At 34.9% G+C, this 20,814-nt stretch overlaps 1 protein-coding gene across 5 annotated transcripts in view; it reads right to left on the minus strand.

Moving 5' to 3' along the window:
* The window catches only part of BRIP1 (BRCA1 interacting DNA helicase 1), a 181,539-nt gene that overhangs the window by 108,511 nt on the left and 52,214 nt on the right, over positions 1–20,814 (minus strand). For 3 of the 5 annotated variants that reach the window (XR_014291856.1, XM_082603177.1, XM_082603174.1), the window contains exons 7-9: positions 10,057–10,347; positions 4,598–4,819; positions 1,896–2,095 (exon numbers count right to left, since the gene is read on the minus strand). Coding sequence is in view for 4 of the 5 variants with exons in the window: in XM_082603177.1 (XP_082459303.1) it covers positions 1,896–2,095; positions 4,598–4,819; positions 10,057–10,347 (713 nt within the window). In the remaining variant the exon portion in view is untranslated. The remainder of the gene's footprint in view (positions 1–1,895; positions 2,096–4,597; positions 4,820–10,056; positions 10,348–20,814) is intronic. The other 2 variants (XM_082603175.1, XM_082603176.1) reach the window with 2 other exon arrangements.

A 20,814-nucleotide genomic window follows, 5' to 3' on the forward strand; every position in this document is an offset into this window, starting at 1 on the left:
CATTGTATTGTATACTTAAAAGTTTGCTAAGAGGGTATGTCTTATATTAAGTGTTCTTAACACAAATAATAAATAAAGAGGGCAGAAGGAAACTTCTAGAGGCAATGAGTATGTTTATGTTAAAAACCGTGGTGATGGTTTCTCAGATGTATACTTATCTCAAACTCATCAAGTTTTTTTTTTTTTTTTTTTTTTTTTTTTTTTTTTTTTTTGTGCGGTACGCGGGCCTCTCACTGTTGTGGCCTCTCCCGTTGCGGAGCACAGGCTCCGGATGCGCAGGCCCAGCGGCCATGGCTCACGGGCCCAGCCGCTCCGCGGCATATGGGATCCTCCCGGACCGGGGCACGAACCCGTATCCCCTGCATCGGCAGGCGGTCATCAAGTTTTATACATTAAATATTAATAGTTTTATATGTCAGTCATACCTCAATAAACTGGCTTTTAAAAAATAAAACATATATATATATATTTTGGGGGGGGCTGCACTGGGTCTTCGTTGCTGCGCACGGGCTTTCTCTAGTTGCGGTGAGTGGGGGCTAGTCTTTGTTGTGGTGCGCAGGCTTCTCATTGCAGTGGCTTCTCTAGTTGTGGAGCATGGGCTCGAGGCGCGCGGGCTCAGTAGTTGTGGCACGCGGGCTTAGTTGCTCCACAGCATGTGGGATTCTCCCGGACCAGGGATTGACCCATGTCCCCTGCATTGGCAGGCAGATTCTTAACCACTGCGCCACCAGGGAAGACCCAAAAATAAAATATATTTTATGTTTAAAATGGAGAAGAAAAAAGTGTATGTATAGCATGCTATCATTTGGGTAAAAAGGAGGGATAAGAGAAAGTATCTATATTGACTCATTTTTGCATAAATATGAACTAAATGATAAACTTGTTCAGGAAGACAGAAATTAAGCAGATGGAAGATGGGGTGGGAAAAAGGTTTTTACAATATAAATTTGTAAACCTCTTATGTTCAAACATGTGGGTGTATAAACATGCAAATTTAAAAAAAATATATACTGTGAAGGGAACAGAAAAGTGCTGCAATAAATGGAACGGGATGTAGTGTCAGGTAAGGTTTTTTTCTAAGGTAAAGAGATTCTAGATCAACAACATAACGTCTAATGAAAGGGAAACTATCTAATGTAAGTTTCAATAAAATACTAAATCAGGACTTCCCTGGTGGTCCAGTGGTTAAGAATCCTCCTTCCGAAGCAGAGGATGCGTGTTGGATCCCTGGTCAGGGAACTAAGATCCCACATGCCGCGGGGCAACTAAGCCCACGCACCACAACTACTGAGCTTGCGTGCTCTAGAGCCCGTGCACCACAACTAGAGAGCCCACACTCTGCAACCAGAGAAGAGCCCAGGTGCTGCAATGAAAAGATCCCATATTACTAAACGAAGATCCTGTGTGCCACAACAAAGACCTGACACGGCCAAATAAATAAATAATTTTAAAAATAAATAAAATACTAAATCTATTACTTTACAGTATTGAAATCTTGGTTAAATGAAACTCATCAAACCAGAATCCTACTCAAACTGTAGGATAAAGCGATAAAATAAAGCCATGGTCCAGAATTTTAAAATATCTTAATTAAAACCATGTTTAGTTAATGTTCAGCCCAATATCCTACACACATCCTATGGGACTACTAAATTATCCTGCTAAATTAGGAATAAGATTCACAATTATCAATTTTAAAAATCAGTTACGTTCACTATATTCTTTTGAACAAGACAGAAGTTTGGACTAGCCTATCTCTACCTTTAATGGGCAAACAACAATCCATTTCCCAAGTAGCCTGGTCCAAGTTTACTAATTGTAACCTAGTTGGCACAATAAACCATGTTTTTGATGCAAAGGCAGCACGAATGACACTGAAAGACAAACGTTCTTACTTGATGAGGCTATAGCACACAGCTCGGAGGGGTTCGTGGTCTCTCTTCCTTACATTGTTGTTAACCATACTGTCTAGTTCATCCCGAGCAAACCGAAGCTGAACTTCCGTTATACTGTAACTTGCTGATTCCCGAGCACAGTCCTCAATGTTATGAGCTTCATCTAAAATGACAACCTGTTCTTTCAGATTGATATCCATCTATAAGATAAAAGAGTTTTCCTGTAAAACATTCAGCAAAATGGATTTAACGGCAATAGGCAAGATATTTCATTAAAAAATTCACACTATAGGGCAATATCACAAGTCCAACTATATAAGCAACTGATTCTCAGTCTTAAAATTTTAAAGCCCTTAGGCCAACCAAATATCAGCTCAGCATTACAGTTTTCCATTTTTCACTCTCAAAATACTTGTAAACCTATCAACCAAAATCATATGTGTTAAGTGAGCCAGGATCAATGTATGGCTGGTTACACAAAGGGGTATAAGGGATCTCCAACATAATATAAAAAGCAGAATAAAAAAAAACAACCTTTAAAACTAAAGTAACAACACAAGATTCAAAAGACTCTCAAAATCCTAATACAATATAGTATGTATCTATTTCATTTCAGTCTCTTCTGCAACCCTTTTGAGAAGTGCTCCTCCCCAACTCCCATGTGATGTTTGTAGGACTGTTAAGCTGTTAATCAAGGGACATCACCACTCTCATAATGTGGGTAGACTTAGAACCCAGGCTTGTCAATTAAATAAAGTATTCCATCTGTCTATGGTCACAGTGACTGGTTCAAGAATGGGTATGAGCTCCGCAACGGGAGAGGCCACAACAGTGAGAGGCCCGCGTACCGCCAAAAAAAAAAAAAAAAAAAAAAAAAAAAGAAAGAAATATGGCCACTCATTTTTGCAGCAAAAAAGAAAAAAAAAAAAAAAAAAAAAAAAGAATGGGTATGAGATCTAAGCTAGGCCAATCAGAGTAATGATGGGTGACTAGTGTGAAATCATATTCTTTTTTCCAGGTTACCTAGCTGGAAAAAAGCTAGCTGATTATGGTTATCTTTGTTCCTACTGGGAAGAACTTGCCTGATTACAAAGTCATCACGATAAAGAGTCAAGTATTTTTTTTTAAGCTCTATTGAAGCTGGGTTTGTGTCAAATGCAACTGAAAGAGTCCTGACTAATACAAAATATCACATAGCAATTGCCACTGAGTTATTCTGAGGAAATAATAATATACAGAGGGCTGTAGATGGCTGAGAAAGAACCATAAAAGAGTAGGAAATATACTGGAGTTTAAAAGATGAGCAGGATTTGGATTTGGATACACAGAGTAGGGCAATTCAATATAGGTGTAATCAAAAGCAGAGATACAGGAAAAAACAAGGTATCCTCACGGGACCTTGAGGTAAATTTTTGAAGAGTTCAAGTTGGGAGTCTGTAGCAGAGAAGGTTGAAAAGGCAGATTTAGGTCAGACTATTGATCATCTTGGGAGTAAGCTTAAGAAATATGACTTTGGGCTTCCCTGGTGGCGCAGTGGTTGCGAGTCTGCCTGCCAATGCAGGGGACACGGGTTCGTGCCCCAGTCCGGGAAGATCCCACATGCCGCGGAGCGGCTGGGCCCGTGAGCCATGGCCGCTGAGCCTGCGCGTCTGGAGCCTGTGCTCCGCAACGGGAGAGGCCACAACAGTGAGAGGCCTGCGTACCGAAAAAAAAGAAAAAAAAAGAAAAAAAAAAAGAAATATGACTTTATCCCATGAGCAAAGAGAGATATAAGAGATTTTTAAGTAGAGGAAAGATGTTATAAAAAAGACTGACTTGGCATTGATATACACAGTTGCTCAACGAAAAGAGACCTAGCTGAAATGCAGCCAAATAAGAGGAAGGATAGCAGGGGTATTAAACATAATGCCTATTCATTTTAAACTTACAGAAATATAAGTATACAGTATATAGGTATAGAAAAAAGCTAATGAAAATTGTACAGTCAGATCTAAAGAGAGGAATAACAACTGAATATATGAAGTTATTCACTTTTTGTCTTATGCTGTAACAACTGGATGTCTCTAAGAACCAGGCAGATAAACACAAATGCTGTATCCAAATTCACTTATTCACAGTTCACAGAGCATAATTTGCATAGTATGTATATTCTCCCAACATAAGTTCTTCAAAACACAGATTCTTTAAATAAATGTTTTAAAATAATTCTTTCTATTCATAAAGAGATCGCTATATAAGGGTCTCAAATGGGGGCAATTTTTTGTACCCCAGGGGATATTTGGCAATGTCTGGAGACATTTTTGATTGTGACAACTGTGAGGGTACCACTGGCACCTAGTGGATAAAACCAGAGATGCTAATAAACATCCTACAATGCACAGACAGCCCACCACAACAAGGAATTATCCAGCCCAAAATGTCATTACCGTCAAGGCTGAAAAACCCTGTTATGATTCCACTTCAGTACTAGGTCCTTAAAAGTACTTATTACTTTGGAAATTAAAATGACAATGTCTAAAATTCAGTTTTTAACACCCCCTAGAATATGTTTTCAATACTCTAATCTGTTTACACATTTCCATAAATTAAATATAAAGCAAAAAATAAAGTAAAAGACATTAAAACATCTAAAAGCTTTACATTCATCACTTATATCCCAATAGTAGGAAAACAGTTCTTTTAATTTTTACATATCTACTCACACTTTCCCTTATTTGTGCATCTAGAAGATAGTTGTAGGGACAAAATATTATGTCAGCATCCTGCATTAGTTCTCGTGCTGTGTAATATGGACATGCCTTTAGTTTTTTCCCCAAGCTGACGAATTCTTCTATATCCCAGGCCTTGCACATCCCTTGGAGAGTCTGTAATATGTGTTGATCACGAATTTTATGAACACCATGATAAAAATAGCAGGATTTTCCCTAAAAAAAAAATGCACAGCTGAAATATGAACCAATACTAGAACAGAAGAAATAAAACAAGTTCACCTCAGAATTTTAGAAACATCATTAAAGCCACAAAGTAAAGATTTAACAGAGGAGACAGAGTATGTACACCACATCTATTATACAACCATTTTAAAGAACTATATTAGTTAACTCAGATAGAGCTCCAGATCAGTATAGCTGGAAATATCCCAAATTAACTTGAGAAACATACTTTTAAAAGTATGTTTGTTGTAACTTTGTTCTGATTAAAGTGGTATTAAACAAAAATATTTCTGGAAGGATCTGGAAGGATACACAAGAGCAATTGTATCAGTAGTTGCTTTCAAAGATGAGAGCCAAGTGACTTGGGGACAGGACTGAAAGACATTTTTCTCTATAGACACTTTTGTACCTTTTCAATTTGAGCCATGAGACAGTATTACTTAATCAAATATAAATAAGTAAAAACAAAGGAAGAATGGAAAGTGGGAAGGAGGGCAGGAGAAATGTCCTAGGGGAAAAAAGAGTATTCACTACAAAAAGCTGGAAAATACAAGAGTACCAAAAAGCCCTAAATTACCTAAAATCCCATTATACAAAGAATGTACTATCAAGGTTTTGATGTATTTCATTTCACATTTCTTCTATACATATGTACTTGTGGATATATCTCTATAATGTGACCCAATTTTAAAATAATGAGAACAAAGCAAATTTTCCCCAGGCACTGAGGATTATTAACAATCTAGCCACTAAATATTTTTTTTATAAAACTGGGATCTCCTTTTTTCTCTTAGACTATTTTATTAAAAATCCTATCAGAAATATTTTTTCATATCACCAAGTTTTTTTTCATTGTTGCCTATATATGTACACTGGATTAATGTGCCATAGTTGATGAACCAGTTTATTACTGGACATTTAGACTGTTCTCAATTTTTGCTTTATAAATAATGCTGCAATAAGAATTTTTATGCTCATTTCTAAATATTTTCTTAGTATACAGTTTTAGAAATGGCATTATAGGATCAGAGAGTAAAAAAATTTTTACGTTTCTTGAAAACCATATCACCAAATTATTCCCCAGAAAATGTATAGCATTTTACATTATCCTTTTTCCACACCTTTATCAACATTAATATTATCTTTTCTTATCTTTGCCTATTTTAAAGGTAAAAATAGAAGACTGTTGTTTTGATTTGTATTTTTCACACTTTCTAACAAGGTTTAACATTACATTGTATGAACATTCTAAAAAGTTTCAACAGTAATTTGCATACCTTCTTTCATGTACTATTTACTAATGTCCTTTGCCATTCTATTATTAGAAGTAAAAAAATTTTATTAACATACATCAATCAAAAAATAAGATGTTTGATAAAATCCAGTCCTAGCAAAGGTGTGGCATATCTTATTAAAAGATGTATAAAATTTCACCATTTAATTATATATATACTGCACTGTTTAATAGCCCCCCCAAATTGGAAATAAACCAAATGTCTACCCACAGGGGATACGTTAAATAAATTGTGGCAAAAATTCATACAAAAGATATAGCCCTTAAAAAATAAGTTAGATTTGTCTATGTGCTGATGGGTTTAAGCTTTAAAAATAATCTATACAGATACATTATAGAAAATACATATTTTAAATGTTTTAGAAGAATACACATAAAACCTTATAGTAGTTCCCTTAAGGGGATGGAAAGAACTGGAAAAAGAGATCTTTTCATTTAATGCCTTTCTGTAATTTTGACTCTCTAACCGTGTATATGTTACTTTTCTTTTTCAATTGTCATTTGGGACTAACTGGTGAAATAATGAGCCATTTTAATTCATTAATTTTATATATCGAAAAAAATTAAATGTGATTTTGAAATCCAATATTTATCTTTCCCAGTTTGCTGTCCTTAACCAGTGGGGGGATATGTACATATATATGTGTGTGTGTGTGTGCATTTTTATCTATGAACTATACAAAAGGCAAATCTATATTTTTAAAACATTCACATTCATACATCATTACATACACAAAAATATCTAGACATGGTTAGAAATGGAGTAAATCATAAAAAGGTCATAACCTATAAAAGAATGTCAGCAAATCCAAGGACAAGGCATGATAAGCTGAGGACTGCTAATTCTCCTAAAGCCATGCTGCTTATTGGTCCTCCAAGGTATTAAAAATAAAAATTAGGAAGAAAGGGCTCACCTAACCTTCTTTATTTGCTTCATTTTTATATTATTTTCACTTACTTTGTCTAATTTCTACTACTCTTTTTTACCCTTCATGCCATGTCAACTTCCCCACACGATGATGCCATCTTTTGTTTTTGTTTCTAGTGTAGTAAAAACAGCAATGGTTAGCAGTTAGAAGACTTGCTTCCTTTCTTGATAATTAGTTGTCTGACACTGGGCAAACTTCAGGGCCCATTTTTCTCATGTGACTAGGCATCAAAAGAGTAGGTGAATTAGAAGCCTTTTAAGATTCCTCTGACCCACTGACTATGCCATTTCTAAGGTTCCTTCTAGCTCTAAAATTCTATGATTCTGAGGTCAAGAGACAGTTGAAGATGTGCCAAGTATCTTTCATACTGAGCTTGATACAGATTGAGCTTAATAATATGACATTCACCATTTCTTCATTCCAAGTATCTTCCATACTATTCTGAAAGTTTTTATTTGTACAAAATGATCACTAAGGTGCCTTCAGAGTCTATGGTTATGGACTGTTAAATCCCATCTTAACAAAAAACAGATATTCTTCTATACCTAAAATAACTCTTTAGAGTTATTTCTAGGGCTAGTTAAGATTATTTTTTCTTAGTTGAAACAAAATTTAACTTTTAGCAGATAAGTGCATTGCTCTTCCAGTATAGGAGCATAAAAGAAACAGTGAACAAAAACACATGTGCCTTTGGATCAAGCCAAAAACTCAGAAAGTTTACACTTTAAGGGCACTTAGAATGACACTGCTGTGGAGGCTGATAGCAAAACCAGAAAAGCTCATCCATTTTAGCAGTGTAATATAACCCTGAGGGGAGTCTGTCAATTGAAGCGTTATCACACTTTAAACTCTTTTTCACTCAAACTGTCAGGTATCTATTTATCATTTCTCTTTGGTAATTCAGCCATCGTAAACATAGACACCTTTAGTGACTTTGTAATTGGCCCTCATTACAATACCAAATTACCCTGAGGGCCTGGGAACAAGAAAAAGAATGTTCATGTACGCCTATGAGGTAGGCATTCTGAGGCAGAATTAGGTCAAAACAACTACAAGCAGGTATCTTCAATTATTTATAATACTAATATTCAAAAATAAAAGAATTGTTTACTTGAAAACAGAACCCAAAGGCCAATGAAAAAGTCTATTGGATTTTTATTTTTACATGATTCAAACTTTGGAGGATAAAGACCAATCAAAAAACATAACCACCACTGCAGGATTCTAGAGGATTACATAAAATAAGATATTTGCTTTCAATACACAATCTTAAACTTTATAATTGTTTTTACTAATGGGATAACAAATACATAATTACATAATAATTTTCTCAATAACAAGTAGTAAAAGATAATGACAACGCCAGCAAATCTTCTTACATAGACTATTACAGCCAGAAAACAAATTTCAAGCATTTGAGGAATTTAGTAGATCAGTTAGCCACTTACGGAAAGAAGTCTACTTAAATATAAAATTTATGGGGTTTTATTATGAAGAGCCTTTTCTCTATTTTATTATTTTTTGAGCATTTGGCTTTTTAGTATTTTTATCTCTCTTTGAAGAGAACTTTTTAAATATACAGAGTGAAGAGATTTCACAGTTCCTCAGTTAATTAAAAAGAACTTATATGAAAACAAGTATGATCACAGAATTTCAACAATGGTTTTGATTCAATTATTCTGTATTCTCTTCCTGGTTCTGAACAAGTCACTTAAGTCTTTCCACTGAAGCCCCTTCATAATTATACTTCATATTATCAGGTTTGAATATCTGTTGAAGTTTCTTTTGAATAACCCCACATAAGGCTTGAATAAATTTCCATCTAATAAAAGAAAGCATTGACAAAGAAAAGCATAAAACAAAATAATCTATTTGCATTATATGGTAGGAGGTGATATATCAATTTAGCCTTTTGTGTAGAACCACTTATGTTTGACAAAATACAGAAAGATAGAACTTTCAAAATATATTAAAATATCATTGGTCATTTCATATACTATCAACTTATGCTTCACCAATAATTTCTGGGTATAATTCCAGACCCATAACTTCAATTTTAGAGTAAACTAGTTATCAAACCGGTACACAGACTGCCAAACTAATACTACCAAAATATTATTAAAATATCATGTCTTTAGTAAGAAAGATTTATCTACCTAGCCAAAATTCGTATTATTCTAGATATCCCTGGAAATTTTCAAAACCATCAACAAATCTTCAGTTAATAATTTAACATAGGGCTTCCCTGGTGGCGCAGTGGTTGAGAGTCCGCCTGCCGATGCAGGGGATACGGGTTCGTGCCCCGATCCCGGAGGATCCCACATGCCGCGGAGCGGCTGGGCCCGCGAGCCATGGCCGCGGAGCCTGTGTGTCCGGAGCCTGTGCTCCGCAACGGGAGAGGCCACAGCAGTGAGAGGCCCGCGTACAGCAAAAAAAAAAAAAAAAAAAAAAAAAAAAAAAAAAAAATAATAATTTAACATAATTTTTTGAAAGAAGCTTGTACTAATCAGAATTATGAGACAGTATAGTCATTACATTTCTCAATTTAAAAACATTTTAAAATTTGCTCAAAGAGAGGGCCTATGTAAACTACCTTATTTTGAAGTTTTTAAATATGTTAAAGACATTAATTAGATCTAGTTAGACTAAATCACTTAAATGTTTTTAATCTCCTCATATGACATCTATGTTTGACTATTTTGGGTAGAGAGATTTAAAAGAAGAAAGTATGAAGACAGGTGACTAAAATGAAAATTAATTTTCAAGGAAATAAATAAATATCCCCAATCTTTAGGACAAAAACCCATAATTTAAAACTTGAATAAAGATTTTCTTACAGTAAAATTATTTTTTAAAAAATATCAACACTAGCAATCAATTTGATTTTCATAAGTTATTTGATTACTTGCTGTAAATGTACATATAAAATATAAAATGAACACATTAAAAAGTAATCTTAATCTTTTCAGCCTAATTTTTCCTCTAAAATACATTAACTTACTCACATTTTTTCCATCTAGCAATTCCATGCACTTTTCATTTCTGTTGAAGTTACCTACTACTTCAGGATGGACACAAGTGTGATCCCTGCTGGAAAGAATAGTCATTGGGACCCCAGAGTATGCTGTCCTCCGGAGCTCTCTAGTAATCTGAGCAATCTGCTTGTGTGTGCGTGTCCCAAAATATATTTTGGGTATCTTGGATTTCCCCCCATGATCCTTCTTAGTGGTATTTGAAGAATCTTGACTGTTTCCTTGTTTAGTAGAACAACAGCACCTAGAACAGTTACCAGGGGGCTGTAACAAAGGAAAGAAAAGATAACTAATGTCTGGACTACCATAAAATTGTTATCAAACCTCTCATGGAATCAAAACTATAAGCAGTGAATCACAACTGTCAAATAAAGAGAAATTCATGATGTTACATCATCTAAAGCTTGCCATTAAAGAAAAAACTACAAATTCAATTTCAAATTGGTTCTCCTTCATAAATAAATGATAAACCATTTTTATCATTATAAATGATGTTTCCATATTTGCATTGTTTTCTAACATACTACTCCAACTCTCAAATTCCAAATGTTTTAAGTATATTTTAATTATCCTCTTTCATAAATTATAAAAATAAGATAAAACAAAGAAGAATTTTCATTTTTGCTTAGGCTTCAAGTGAACTTGTAATATTACAATTTAGAGTTGATAGTGCTTTTTCTTCACAGCACAGTCCATTCAAATATCCTATAATATACCAACATCTTAAAGCATTTTAAATATAGCTTACAGAAGAATAGAAATATCAAGTTGAATCTAAAGCAACAGTCAAAAACAAGAAGAGAAAACTATTCTCTAGCAAAAGTATGAAAATAAATGCAAATTATTAATATTTAATAATAAAGGCAGGTTGCTTGTGTGGAACAAGTACATCTGAAATTCAATTACCTGTCATGGAATGTAAATCCATCAGTAAAATTACCAGTCAGGATAGCTTTTCCTGGACAATTTTACTCAATCCAGTTTCATAATTAAAATAGTTATATAAAGGCACCATATGGAACATCAGGAGTATAGTCTAGTATTTAGCTGGTTTTTCTCTCCTGTTTTCAAACTCTCAAAAATAAAAAAATTTAAAAAGCTTAATGCTATATATTAGAATCCAGGGATTCTTAATAACTACTCCCTTCTCAACCTCAGTTACTATAAAATGAGACAGAATGCAGCCTCATTTAAGAGAAAGACTATGAAATGGTTAGTTTATAGGAATGGTCACTGATAGGGAAAAAAACTAAATAGCACAGTAGCTTAAAAGAATTTGTACTAGAGAGTTTTAGTTTAGTAGAACAAACACACCATTTAACTGCAGACTTTTTAAAAATTATAATCAGTAAGATTAGCCTTCATAAACAAATGCTAAGTCATAGCATGTTACACCACAATACTGGGGATCAAGCTGTCTTTTAGCCTCAACTCAGTGGAAAAGCAAGTTCAAATTACTCCCAGTCTCGCTCAACCTTGTCCGCCATTAAATATTACAATACATGATAGAATGGATGTAAATGTGACCCTTCTGGAGCTGTCACTCACTGGGATAAAAGGTTCACTGATGTGCCAAATAAACAGTCAGTCAAAGCAGATAAAGTTACAGCCATGCTGGAATTGTTACATTCCCCTCTCAGGTTGCCAGTAACAGCAGATTTCATTACAGAGTGCTGCCACATTAAATAGCCAGTTCCAAATATCCTGCCTTCTATATTGAATAATTACTTATTCACTGAAAGGATAAAAAGAAGAGTTATGAATGGGGCTCTTGTCAACAGTGAGGCAGGAAACAGCTGACATGTGGTTTATGTTACATATGTTGCAATATCTAACAATTTATGGTCACACAGAAAATGGCATGCAAACTATATCATGATATTTCTGACTGAATTCCTCTCTAGCCTTTGCAATGATCACACTAATTAACTCAGTAAAAGAATTAAGGTAACTCTTGGTAGCAGAACTAGTTGACTTTTCCATACCTTCAATCTTTCACTCAGTTATATTATATCTCTTCCCTATGATACAGTTAAATTCACTCTGAATAGTAGAGTGCTAGGGCTCAATGCATTGTTATATTCCACATGGATATATTATATACAAGCATAAAAGTAACTCAATAATGTGGCCTTTTTCCAAGGCTCGGAAAACCTACTTTTCGATATAACACTTTTCAACATGAATTCCATTTAAAGCTTTATCACCCACTCCTTTTATTTTAATTCCACTATTTTTCTAAATAAAAAATTCAACTGCTACAGAAAAATACAAAGTAAGTCAACCACCACCACAAATAACTTGCAGACCCTTCTATATATAATTATAGCTTCCATATTTTTTCAAGTAGAAAGGGATGCTATTATATAGACTTATAACTTGCTGCTTTGTGTTCAAATGTTTTAATTCTTCAAAGGGGTATTTGCACTAATAATTTTAAAAAGGGGTCTGCGTATCTTAAGATATTATGCTAGTAGCTGTACTAACAAAAGTAAAAGATCAAGAACTAGTTTCAGAAAACTCTTCCCACTAGAGCAGCTTCATTTAGGTAACTTACATTTGTTTTTCACTCCATAAGTGAGAAAATTTTAAACCACGGCTAATTTTATACTAAAAATGTTTTTTAAAATGCTCTGAAGTAATTATACCATCTATGAACTCAAGGGTGACTCCTCAAAGAAGATGGTTTTTCAGTGAGTGGTTGCACAAGTAGAGTAGAAGATAGAAATTAAGAAAGGTGATTCTTATTTATTTGCAATATTAAAAGGGGAATTATTTCTTCAGAAGTGATCTTCTATTGGAGTTTCTATTTAAAGGATTTGGTATAATCATATTTGAAGATGGAAAAGAATGAATGTAGCAATAGAACAGAGGCTTAAAAAAGACAATTATGTAGTAACAAAAGTGAATTATTTGTACCAAACTCAGCAAGTTTCAATTCTGTAAGAAAACTAGAGAAAGAATCCTAAAACAGCAATGATAGGAAGTCATAATATCCTCCACTCCAATAATAGGCTAATATTTTCTGCCCTCTCTCTGAAACCTTTTGACCTAGGGGTTTTGAAACAATAGATGAACAGAATTAAATATTTTTCACTAAGCATATCTCCTGCTAACAAATGATCAAGTTTGTCTTTCATAGGGATGTCTTTCTTTCGTTTTTGCTCTTTAAATTTACAGAGACTGTATTAGGAAACTGGAGAGTAAATTAAAAAATATTCTCTCTCATCTAATATATCTGAACGTCAAGAAGACAAAATACAAATGGGCTCCCAAAACCTGTAATCTCTAAGAACTGTAAATAGCTACACTGTAGGGTAGAACCAAACTCTTTAAGAGATGGCATCTTTTCCCATAGCTGGAAACTGTCTAGAGTTCTTTTACTTCAACAAAAGGCAAGAAAACTTAACCCAAATAACAGCAAAAAAAGCTATTATCATTTAAAGAGAAACACAAGAGATGCATGTGGGTGTGACAGCTCTATTATTAGTTCCACATGCAGGAGTCAATTGTTTAAAAATACATTTCAAATTTACAGTAGCCAAAACTGTTCTTAGGAGGTCAGCAACCAAGGATTTTAGAAAATTTTGTGTCTAACAATTTCTATTTATTCCCTCTCTTGTCATACTACATAGAGACATATATTGAAATTTTTTGAAAGGATAAAGAAAGAATATAACATTTGATCTTGAAAGGCCAACTGCTGATTCCTTGCCACTATTCCTTTCACAAGGCTACAATCAGAAGTTTAAGTAGATTAAGATAACTACATCAACCTCTAAAGTTTCATAGTTCTCTCCAGCCTTTCCCCACAACAACAACAAAAATTACTATGCCTAAATACTTGGAAAAATAAAAATTAGCATGGTGACCATGCCTTAAAAAGGAAAATAATAAAGGAGTAGTTAGAAACTATTGCATTGTCAGAGATGTTATTTTATAAATTCATAAATCATGGGAGTATCTAAAAGCAGTTTATGAACTGAATTCTAAAAGCAAGCATAAAAGGATATATTTAATATGGAAGATAAGTAACAAAGAAGTGGAGAGGAAAAGAGGCCAAAAAGAAGCTTACTGGTATGAAATAAAGGGAAAACTAGGTCCATGAAAGAGTAACATATGTGCATGCATTGTCTTTCAACCACACTCCAAATTCTCTGAGGACAGAAACTGTCTTACATTACTTCATCTACTCATTCATTGAGCATGGTGTTTTGCATATAACTATAACTTAATTTTTTTTAATTGATGGATTGTGACTAATGTCCTTAAACCAAATACTGTACCCATGCACCACATTTTATCTGTAGATGCTTAACTGATGCCCTAGTTTTTGAAGTCCTTCACGTATCAAAAAATTACCTCAAAATAAAAAGGTTAGCTTTTAAAAGAAAAAATACAGGACAATTTGTTATTTTTCAAGAACAAAAAGAAAAATCATCTTGTTATGCTAATATCTGGGCCACTGTAGTTGTGGGTGACAAACACATATCCTGATATATTCATTATTAATAGCTGTCATTTATTAAGGCTGTCCCTGTGCTAAGCACGCTACATGTACTCTCTCATTCATTCATTCATTCATTCAAGAAACATTAGAATTCCTGATATATCAAGCCAAGTAGAAGACAATGACAAGGGTCACTTCACCCCACTGACAAAGAGGGCTTTACTTTTTAATTGTTCTACGAGGTGTGTTTATCAATACCAGTTTCGCTCATGAGGTAAAGAAAGAACTGTTTAAAGTTGGTACTCTAAGTGCATTATTTCCTGAATGCAACTACAAAATATTCTTAAGAATAAGCTATATAATTTAAAATTATTAGTTGACATTTAAGTCAAATATTTTCTAACAGGATAGATATTATATTCCAAAGGGGAAAAAAACAAAAATCCTCAAATAAGAGACTCTTTAGAGCTTTTTCTGTAAAGAGCCACAAAATAAATATTCTAGGTTTTGTGGGCCATAAACTCTGTCCCTATACATGAAAATGTCTTCATGATCTCAACATAGGAAAGGATTTCTTAAACAATACACCAAAAGCACAAATGACTGAAAACACAATCTCGAGAAGACATGTGCACTGTATATAACCAACTGAGGATCATTATTCACAATATATAAAGAATTCCAGCAAATCAATTTTTTTTTTTTTTTTTTTTTTTTTTTTTTTTTTTTTTGCGGTATGCGGGCCTCTCACTGTTGTGGCCTCTCCCGTTGCGGAGCACAGGCTCCGGATGCGCAGGCCCAGCGGCCATGGCTCACGGGCCCAGCCGCTCCGCGGCATGTGGGATCCTCCCAGACCGGGGCACGAACCCGTATCCCCCGCATCGGCAGGCGGACTCTCAACCACTGCGCCACCAGGGAGGCCCTCCAGCAAATCAATTTTTAAAAAACAAACCCAATAGAAGAAAAAGAGCCCAAGAACAAGAAAATCACAGGAGAGAAAAGCGGAAAAGCCAATAAACATCTGAAAAGATGTGCAACCTAATGCTCAACCTCATTACTAATTAGGAAAATGCAAATTAAAACCATAATTAGATTCCATTTCACATCCACCAGACTGGGTAGAGAGGATATACAGCAACTCTCTCATACACTGCTGATCCAAGTATAAAGTGGCACATCCACTTTGGAGAACAAATTGGTGATCTAGTGAAATCAAGGATACATAGACCCTTTGATCCAGCATGACCCTGCTAGGCATACATGCCAGAGAAACTCTTGCAAATTAAGACAGATACAATAGGGATATTCTTTGCAGCACTGTTTTAATAGTGAGGAAAATAAAGTGTGTCAACAAAACAAGGATAAACTGTGGAGTTCTGTCAATCTATGGAATATTGTATATAATAAAAAAATATGAACCTGAGAGTCCCATGTATTGACATAAATATCAAAAAAATTGTTGAGCAGGCTGAGTATGACTTAAATGACATTTTATTCTCCCCATAAACTTCCAAACAAATTGATGACAGGAATAAAACTATGAAAACTTTATGAAAAGAATTAGGAATCCCCACTATGGTAGATAACCCTTGGAGCTAAGGACTGTAGTAGACAATATACCTGAAAAATGCTAAAAAGTGCTTCAAAAGGAACCTAAAACAGCAAATACACTTGTTCCTCCTCAGCAGCTTAATACCTAGCAGAATAACTTTCATCTTAATCCGTCTTGACCAAAATTTTCAACTAATTTATTAGGAAACAGATTCTTAATTTACATCCATGGACTGTTACAGAGGAGAGAGTTTGAGATCACCCAGAAACTACAAACACAATTATGTATGCATTTTTAGAAAGTCAGTCCATAACTTTCATCATGTGCTCAAAGAAGATTGTGACTTATTTGGATGAGGGCTTTATTCCAGAATTTATGTCTGATTTTACAATGGAAATAAAATAGAAATAGCATTTTCTTAACAACCAACTTGGTTAGTCACATTAATTCTGTAAAGGAATAAACAAGTTGACAGTCCAAAGAAGATAATTTTATAAAGGTTCCTCTACTGCTTGTAAATTCTCTTTTAATGTTTGTTAATTATATAATGTTAACATAATTCTAAAACACTTAATTCACTAATGTTTATCTCTAACTCCATTTTACAGATGATAAAGTAAAATCTAAAGTTCTTCAAGTTGCTACAAAATTCATGATAATTTGTGAGAAGTTGGAAGTCATAACCTTAAATCTTAAAGCTTTAACAGGATCATTTTTACCTACCATTTAACTTGGCAAAAACGCAAAATACTGCCCTTTTTTTATTTCAAAACATCATCCACCTAAAGAGCTAGTGGTAAAAAAGTCAATGAATACTGAATTATACTTTGAGGTATAAGAAAGAGGGGTTACTGTTAATCTTTATCAACCATTTGCTGTTGTCCAAGCCACCTAAACAGGTACTGAATGCCTGTTGTGCAAAATCTCACATAAGCACACACTCTAGTAAGATAGCAAAAGTGACATAACTATACCTTTTCCACTATTCTTTTTTAAAAATTCAAACAGTAGTACTCTACTGCCAGTTTCATGATTAAACTGCACAAGGCAGCTGTTTATCTACTCACAGCAACCAGCAGGTGAACCTGATTCAATATTTATCACAGGCTTTCACAGATCACTGCTAACCAAGCAAACGTTTTAATTAAGCTGGAACTTGCTTCAAAGAGCTCATTCAAGATGTCAATCGGCAGGTAAGGGATCAGATACAGTGTCAGGTGAGAGTGTGTAATACAAATCCACAACTTTCTTCATCCCATTGCTGTAAATTAGCCTGCTCTAAAGTTCAGACTCTGATTGTAACAGACTGCCAGTCTCCTGGAATGTGTAACTGAAGTCACTCAAACTCTATTGTGAAGGTTGTAAGCAATATGTTAAACTGCAATGGGCTAGCACATTAAGACAGATCCTTTTCACGGTTGTTTTTTGATACCGTAAGTGTTTGTTACCCTACTCTCCACTTACTGTTTACTTTCTTGCCTAGTGTAAATGGGAATTCCTTAACACAGTTGCCTCAGATTCTGAAAAGTTTATAATCAAGAAAAACCCAAAGTGGTATTTTTAATTTTTAATCTAAATTTATACTAGAACAATTATATTCTGTAAGACTTCTCAGTTTAAGAACAAACACATCATAAAGATGACCAACCTGTAAAAAGCAAAAATTCTCCTGGTATAGTAGAACTTATACAGATGTGACTATAACAATGAGTCTCAAAGTATAGTGATTAGTCACACTGACCAGCTTCATGAGAAATACCTGGGGTATTTACTACAACAACAACAACAAAAAGGAAAAAAGAAGAATCAAAGAAAGGAAATGGGAGAAAAAGGGAAAGTTCTTCCTTCAAGAAGAATGCTAGCTAAAAATTATAAATAGAATGACAAAATTTTAAAAATCACCATTTTGCAACTCCCATGTAATAAGTGATTCCTGCAAGGTACATAAATGGATGCTAAAATCACTGGTGAAAAGCTGTTGGGAAACAAGATATTCACATAGTTTCCAAATATCACCCCGCAGATTACTTATTAATTACAAAAGAAAAATGTGCCTTTATAATGGAGACCTGGTAGTCACCACTTTAACCAAGTGGTCAATTCTAACATTAGCAGTAGTGAGACAAACTGGCATCAAGTGCCTCTTGATGTGATATAATAAGAAATATATTTATGTACTCTTCTTGAACAAAACTACATGATTATGAAATCCAAACAATCAAGCCATGAATCAAAAAGAACCCAGGAATAGAGAACCTGTGGTAAAAATACATATATGTATATTATTTAGTTGGTGAAAATTAATCCAGCCGCACTCTTGTGATATTTGCACTTGTATATTATACTTCAAAAATCCTATTCCTTGGGATTGCCTGACATTTTTATTTTCTCCTTTATTGTATAGTATTTTGGTATTTTTCAAACTTTCTTCAATGACCCTTTTAAAATGAGAAAACAAAACCATCCTGTGACATCATCTTCTACATACTGACCAAAATGCTATAAATAAAACTTATACAAAATAGACATTTTTGCATCTTTCACCACAATTAAAAATTAGTAGACAAGGGCTTCCCTGGTGGCACAGTGGTTGAGAGTCCGCCTGCCGATACAGGGGACACGGGTTCATGCCCCAGTCCGGGAAGATCCCACATACCGCGGAGTGGTTGGGCCTGTAAGCCATGGCCACTGAGCCTGCGTGTCCAGAGCCTGTGCTCCACAACAGGAGAGGCCACAACAGTGAGAGGCCTGCGCACCGCAAAAAAAAAAAAAAAAAAAATTAGTAGACAAGTTGGGACTTCCCTGGTGGACCAGTGGGTAAGACTCCACACTCCCAATGAAGCAGGCCCGGGTTTGATCCCTGATCAGGGAACTAGATCCTCTATGCACGCCACAACTAAGAGCCCACATGCCACAACTAAAGATCCCGCATGCCACAATGAAGATCCCATGTGCTTCAACGAAGATCCTGACTGCCACAACTAAGATCTGGCCCAGCCTAAATAAATAAATTAATTAATTTAAAATTTTTTTAAAAAATTAGTAGACAAGTTATTATCAATATACAAACCTCTAAAGCAGCACTACCCAATAGAACTTTCTGCGATGGTGGAATGTTCTTTACCTGCACTATTGAATGTACTTGCCACTAGCCACATGTGGCTACTGAGAACTTGAAATGTGATTAGTGCAACCGAGGAACTGAATTTTAATTAAATTAAATAGCCACATGTGGCTAGCAGCTACCATAGCAGAAGTGTAGATTTTAAATATTACCTCAGGACTAAAGAGAAAATTTTGACTTAGACAAGTGTTCAGTCTGGTGTCAAACCTCCAATGGAATTCAAATCCCCATAGTAAGAATTTTATTCATAGATGCTACCCTGGGCTTCCCTGGTGGCGCAGTGGTTAAGAATCCGCCTGCCAATGCAGGGGACACGGGTTCGAGCCCTAGTCCAGGAAGATCCCACGTGCCGCGGAGCAACTAAGCCCATGTGCCACAACTACTGAGCCTGAACTCTAGAGCCTGGGAGCCACAACTCCTGAAGCCCTCGCGCCTAGAGCTCGTGCTTGGCAACAAGAGAAGCCACCCCAGTGAGAAGCCCGCGCACCACAATGAAGAGTAGCCCCCGCTCACCGCAACTAGAGAAAGCCCGCATGCAGCAACGAAGACCCAACGCAGCTAATAATAATGAATTAAAAAAAAAATAAATTCATAGATGCTATCCTAATAGAGTAACCCTTCAGTTTGCTCTATTCAACTCTCTTAAAACCTCCTGTTTCAAATAGCTATATTACTTGATGAAGACAATGTTAAAATTAACAATTAATTAATTATTACTGTGGGTTCTAAACTTAATCTGGAAAATAAACTAGTGAGAATAACCAAAAATTTTTAGGAAAAAGATGGTTAAAAATAGTATATGTTCTCATATATGTAAGAATTTAGTATATATAATAAAGATGTTACACTAGGCACCTCTTTAGACACGTGTTCAACTCTTTATTCTGAAAACAGTTCATCAATTATAGCCCCTGCTGAAAAGGTAGACCCAGTATCTACATTAATAACACATGACCAAGCCCAAACACACTCCCAAATATAGCAAGACCAGTAAGATTCACTTTCCTAGGAATCTGTATTTGGGTTGTTTAGACTGAGTTGATTAAACTACAGGGAACAGACCAGAACATTTCACAGACTTTAAGCCTTTCATTTTGAGATGTGATGGTAAGGTCATATGACAGAGAATAAGTATCCAGAAAAAAACAATCTACAAAAAACGAGAGAACTCTGCACACAGAGGCAGAAAAGACACACTTGAGGCCCCAAAGAGAAGACAGAAGCTGCCTAAAAACCTTTGAGTTCCAATAAGGGCAGCTGTATATCTTGCTTGATCTTTCTGGAGTAGGTTTCTAATTCTTCAAAAGCAAATCACTCCTGATTAAGTCAGGGGTTGAAATATCAAAGAAATAACAAGAGAGAATTTCCCTAAATTGAAAACGTCTCTGAATCTTCAGTATAATAATTAAACCCACTAAGTAACTAGCATCGTAAATGAAAAAGACTCTCACTTAAACATTCAGTCATAGAGATTAGAAATTATAGAATAGCCATTCAAAAGAATGCAGTGTAGTCATTAAAAATGATGTAGAAAAATATCAAATGACATCAAAACACAGTACTGATCTATTATTACAAGGACAGATAATTGGACATTATTTGCCT

Source organism: Mesoplodon mirus (genome assembly GCF_964341445.2).
Source record: "Mesoplodon mirus genome assembly, chromosome: 18".
Taxonomy (NCBI): domain Eukaryota; kingdom Metazoa; phylum Chordata; class Mammalia; order Artiodactyla; family Ziphiidae; genus Mesoplodon; species Mesoplodon mirus.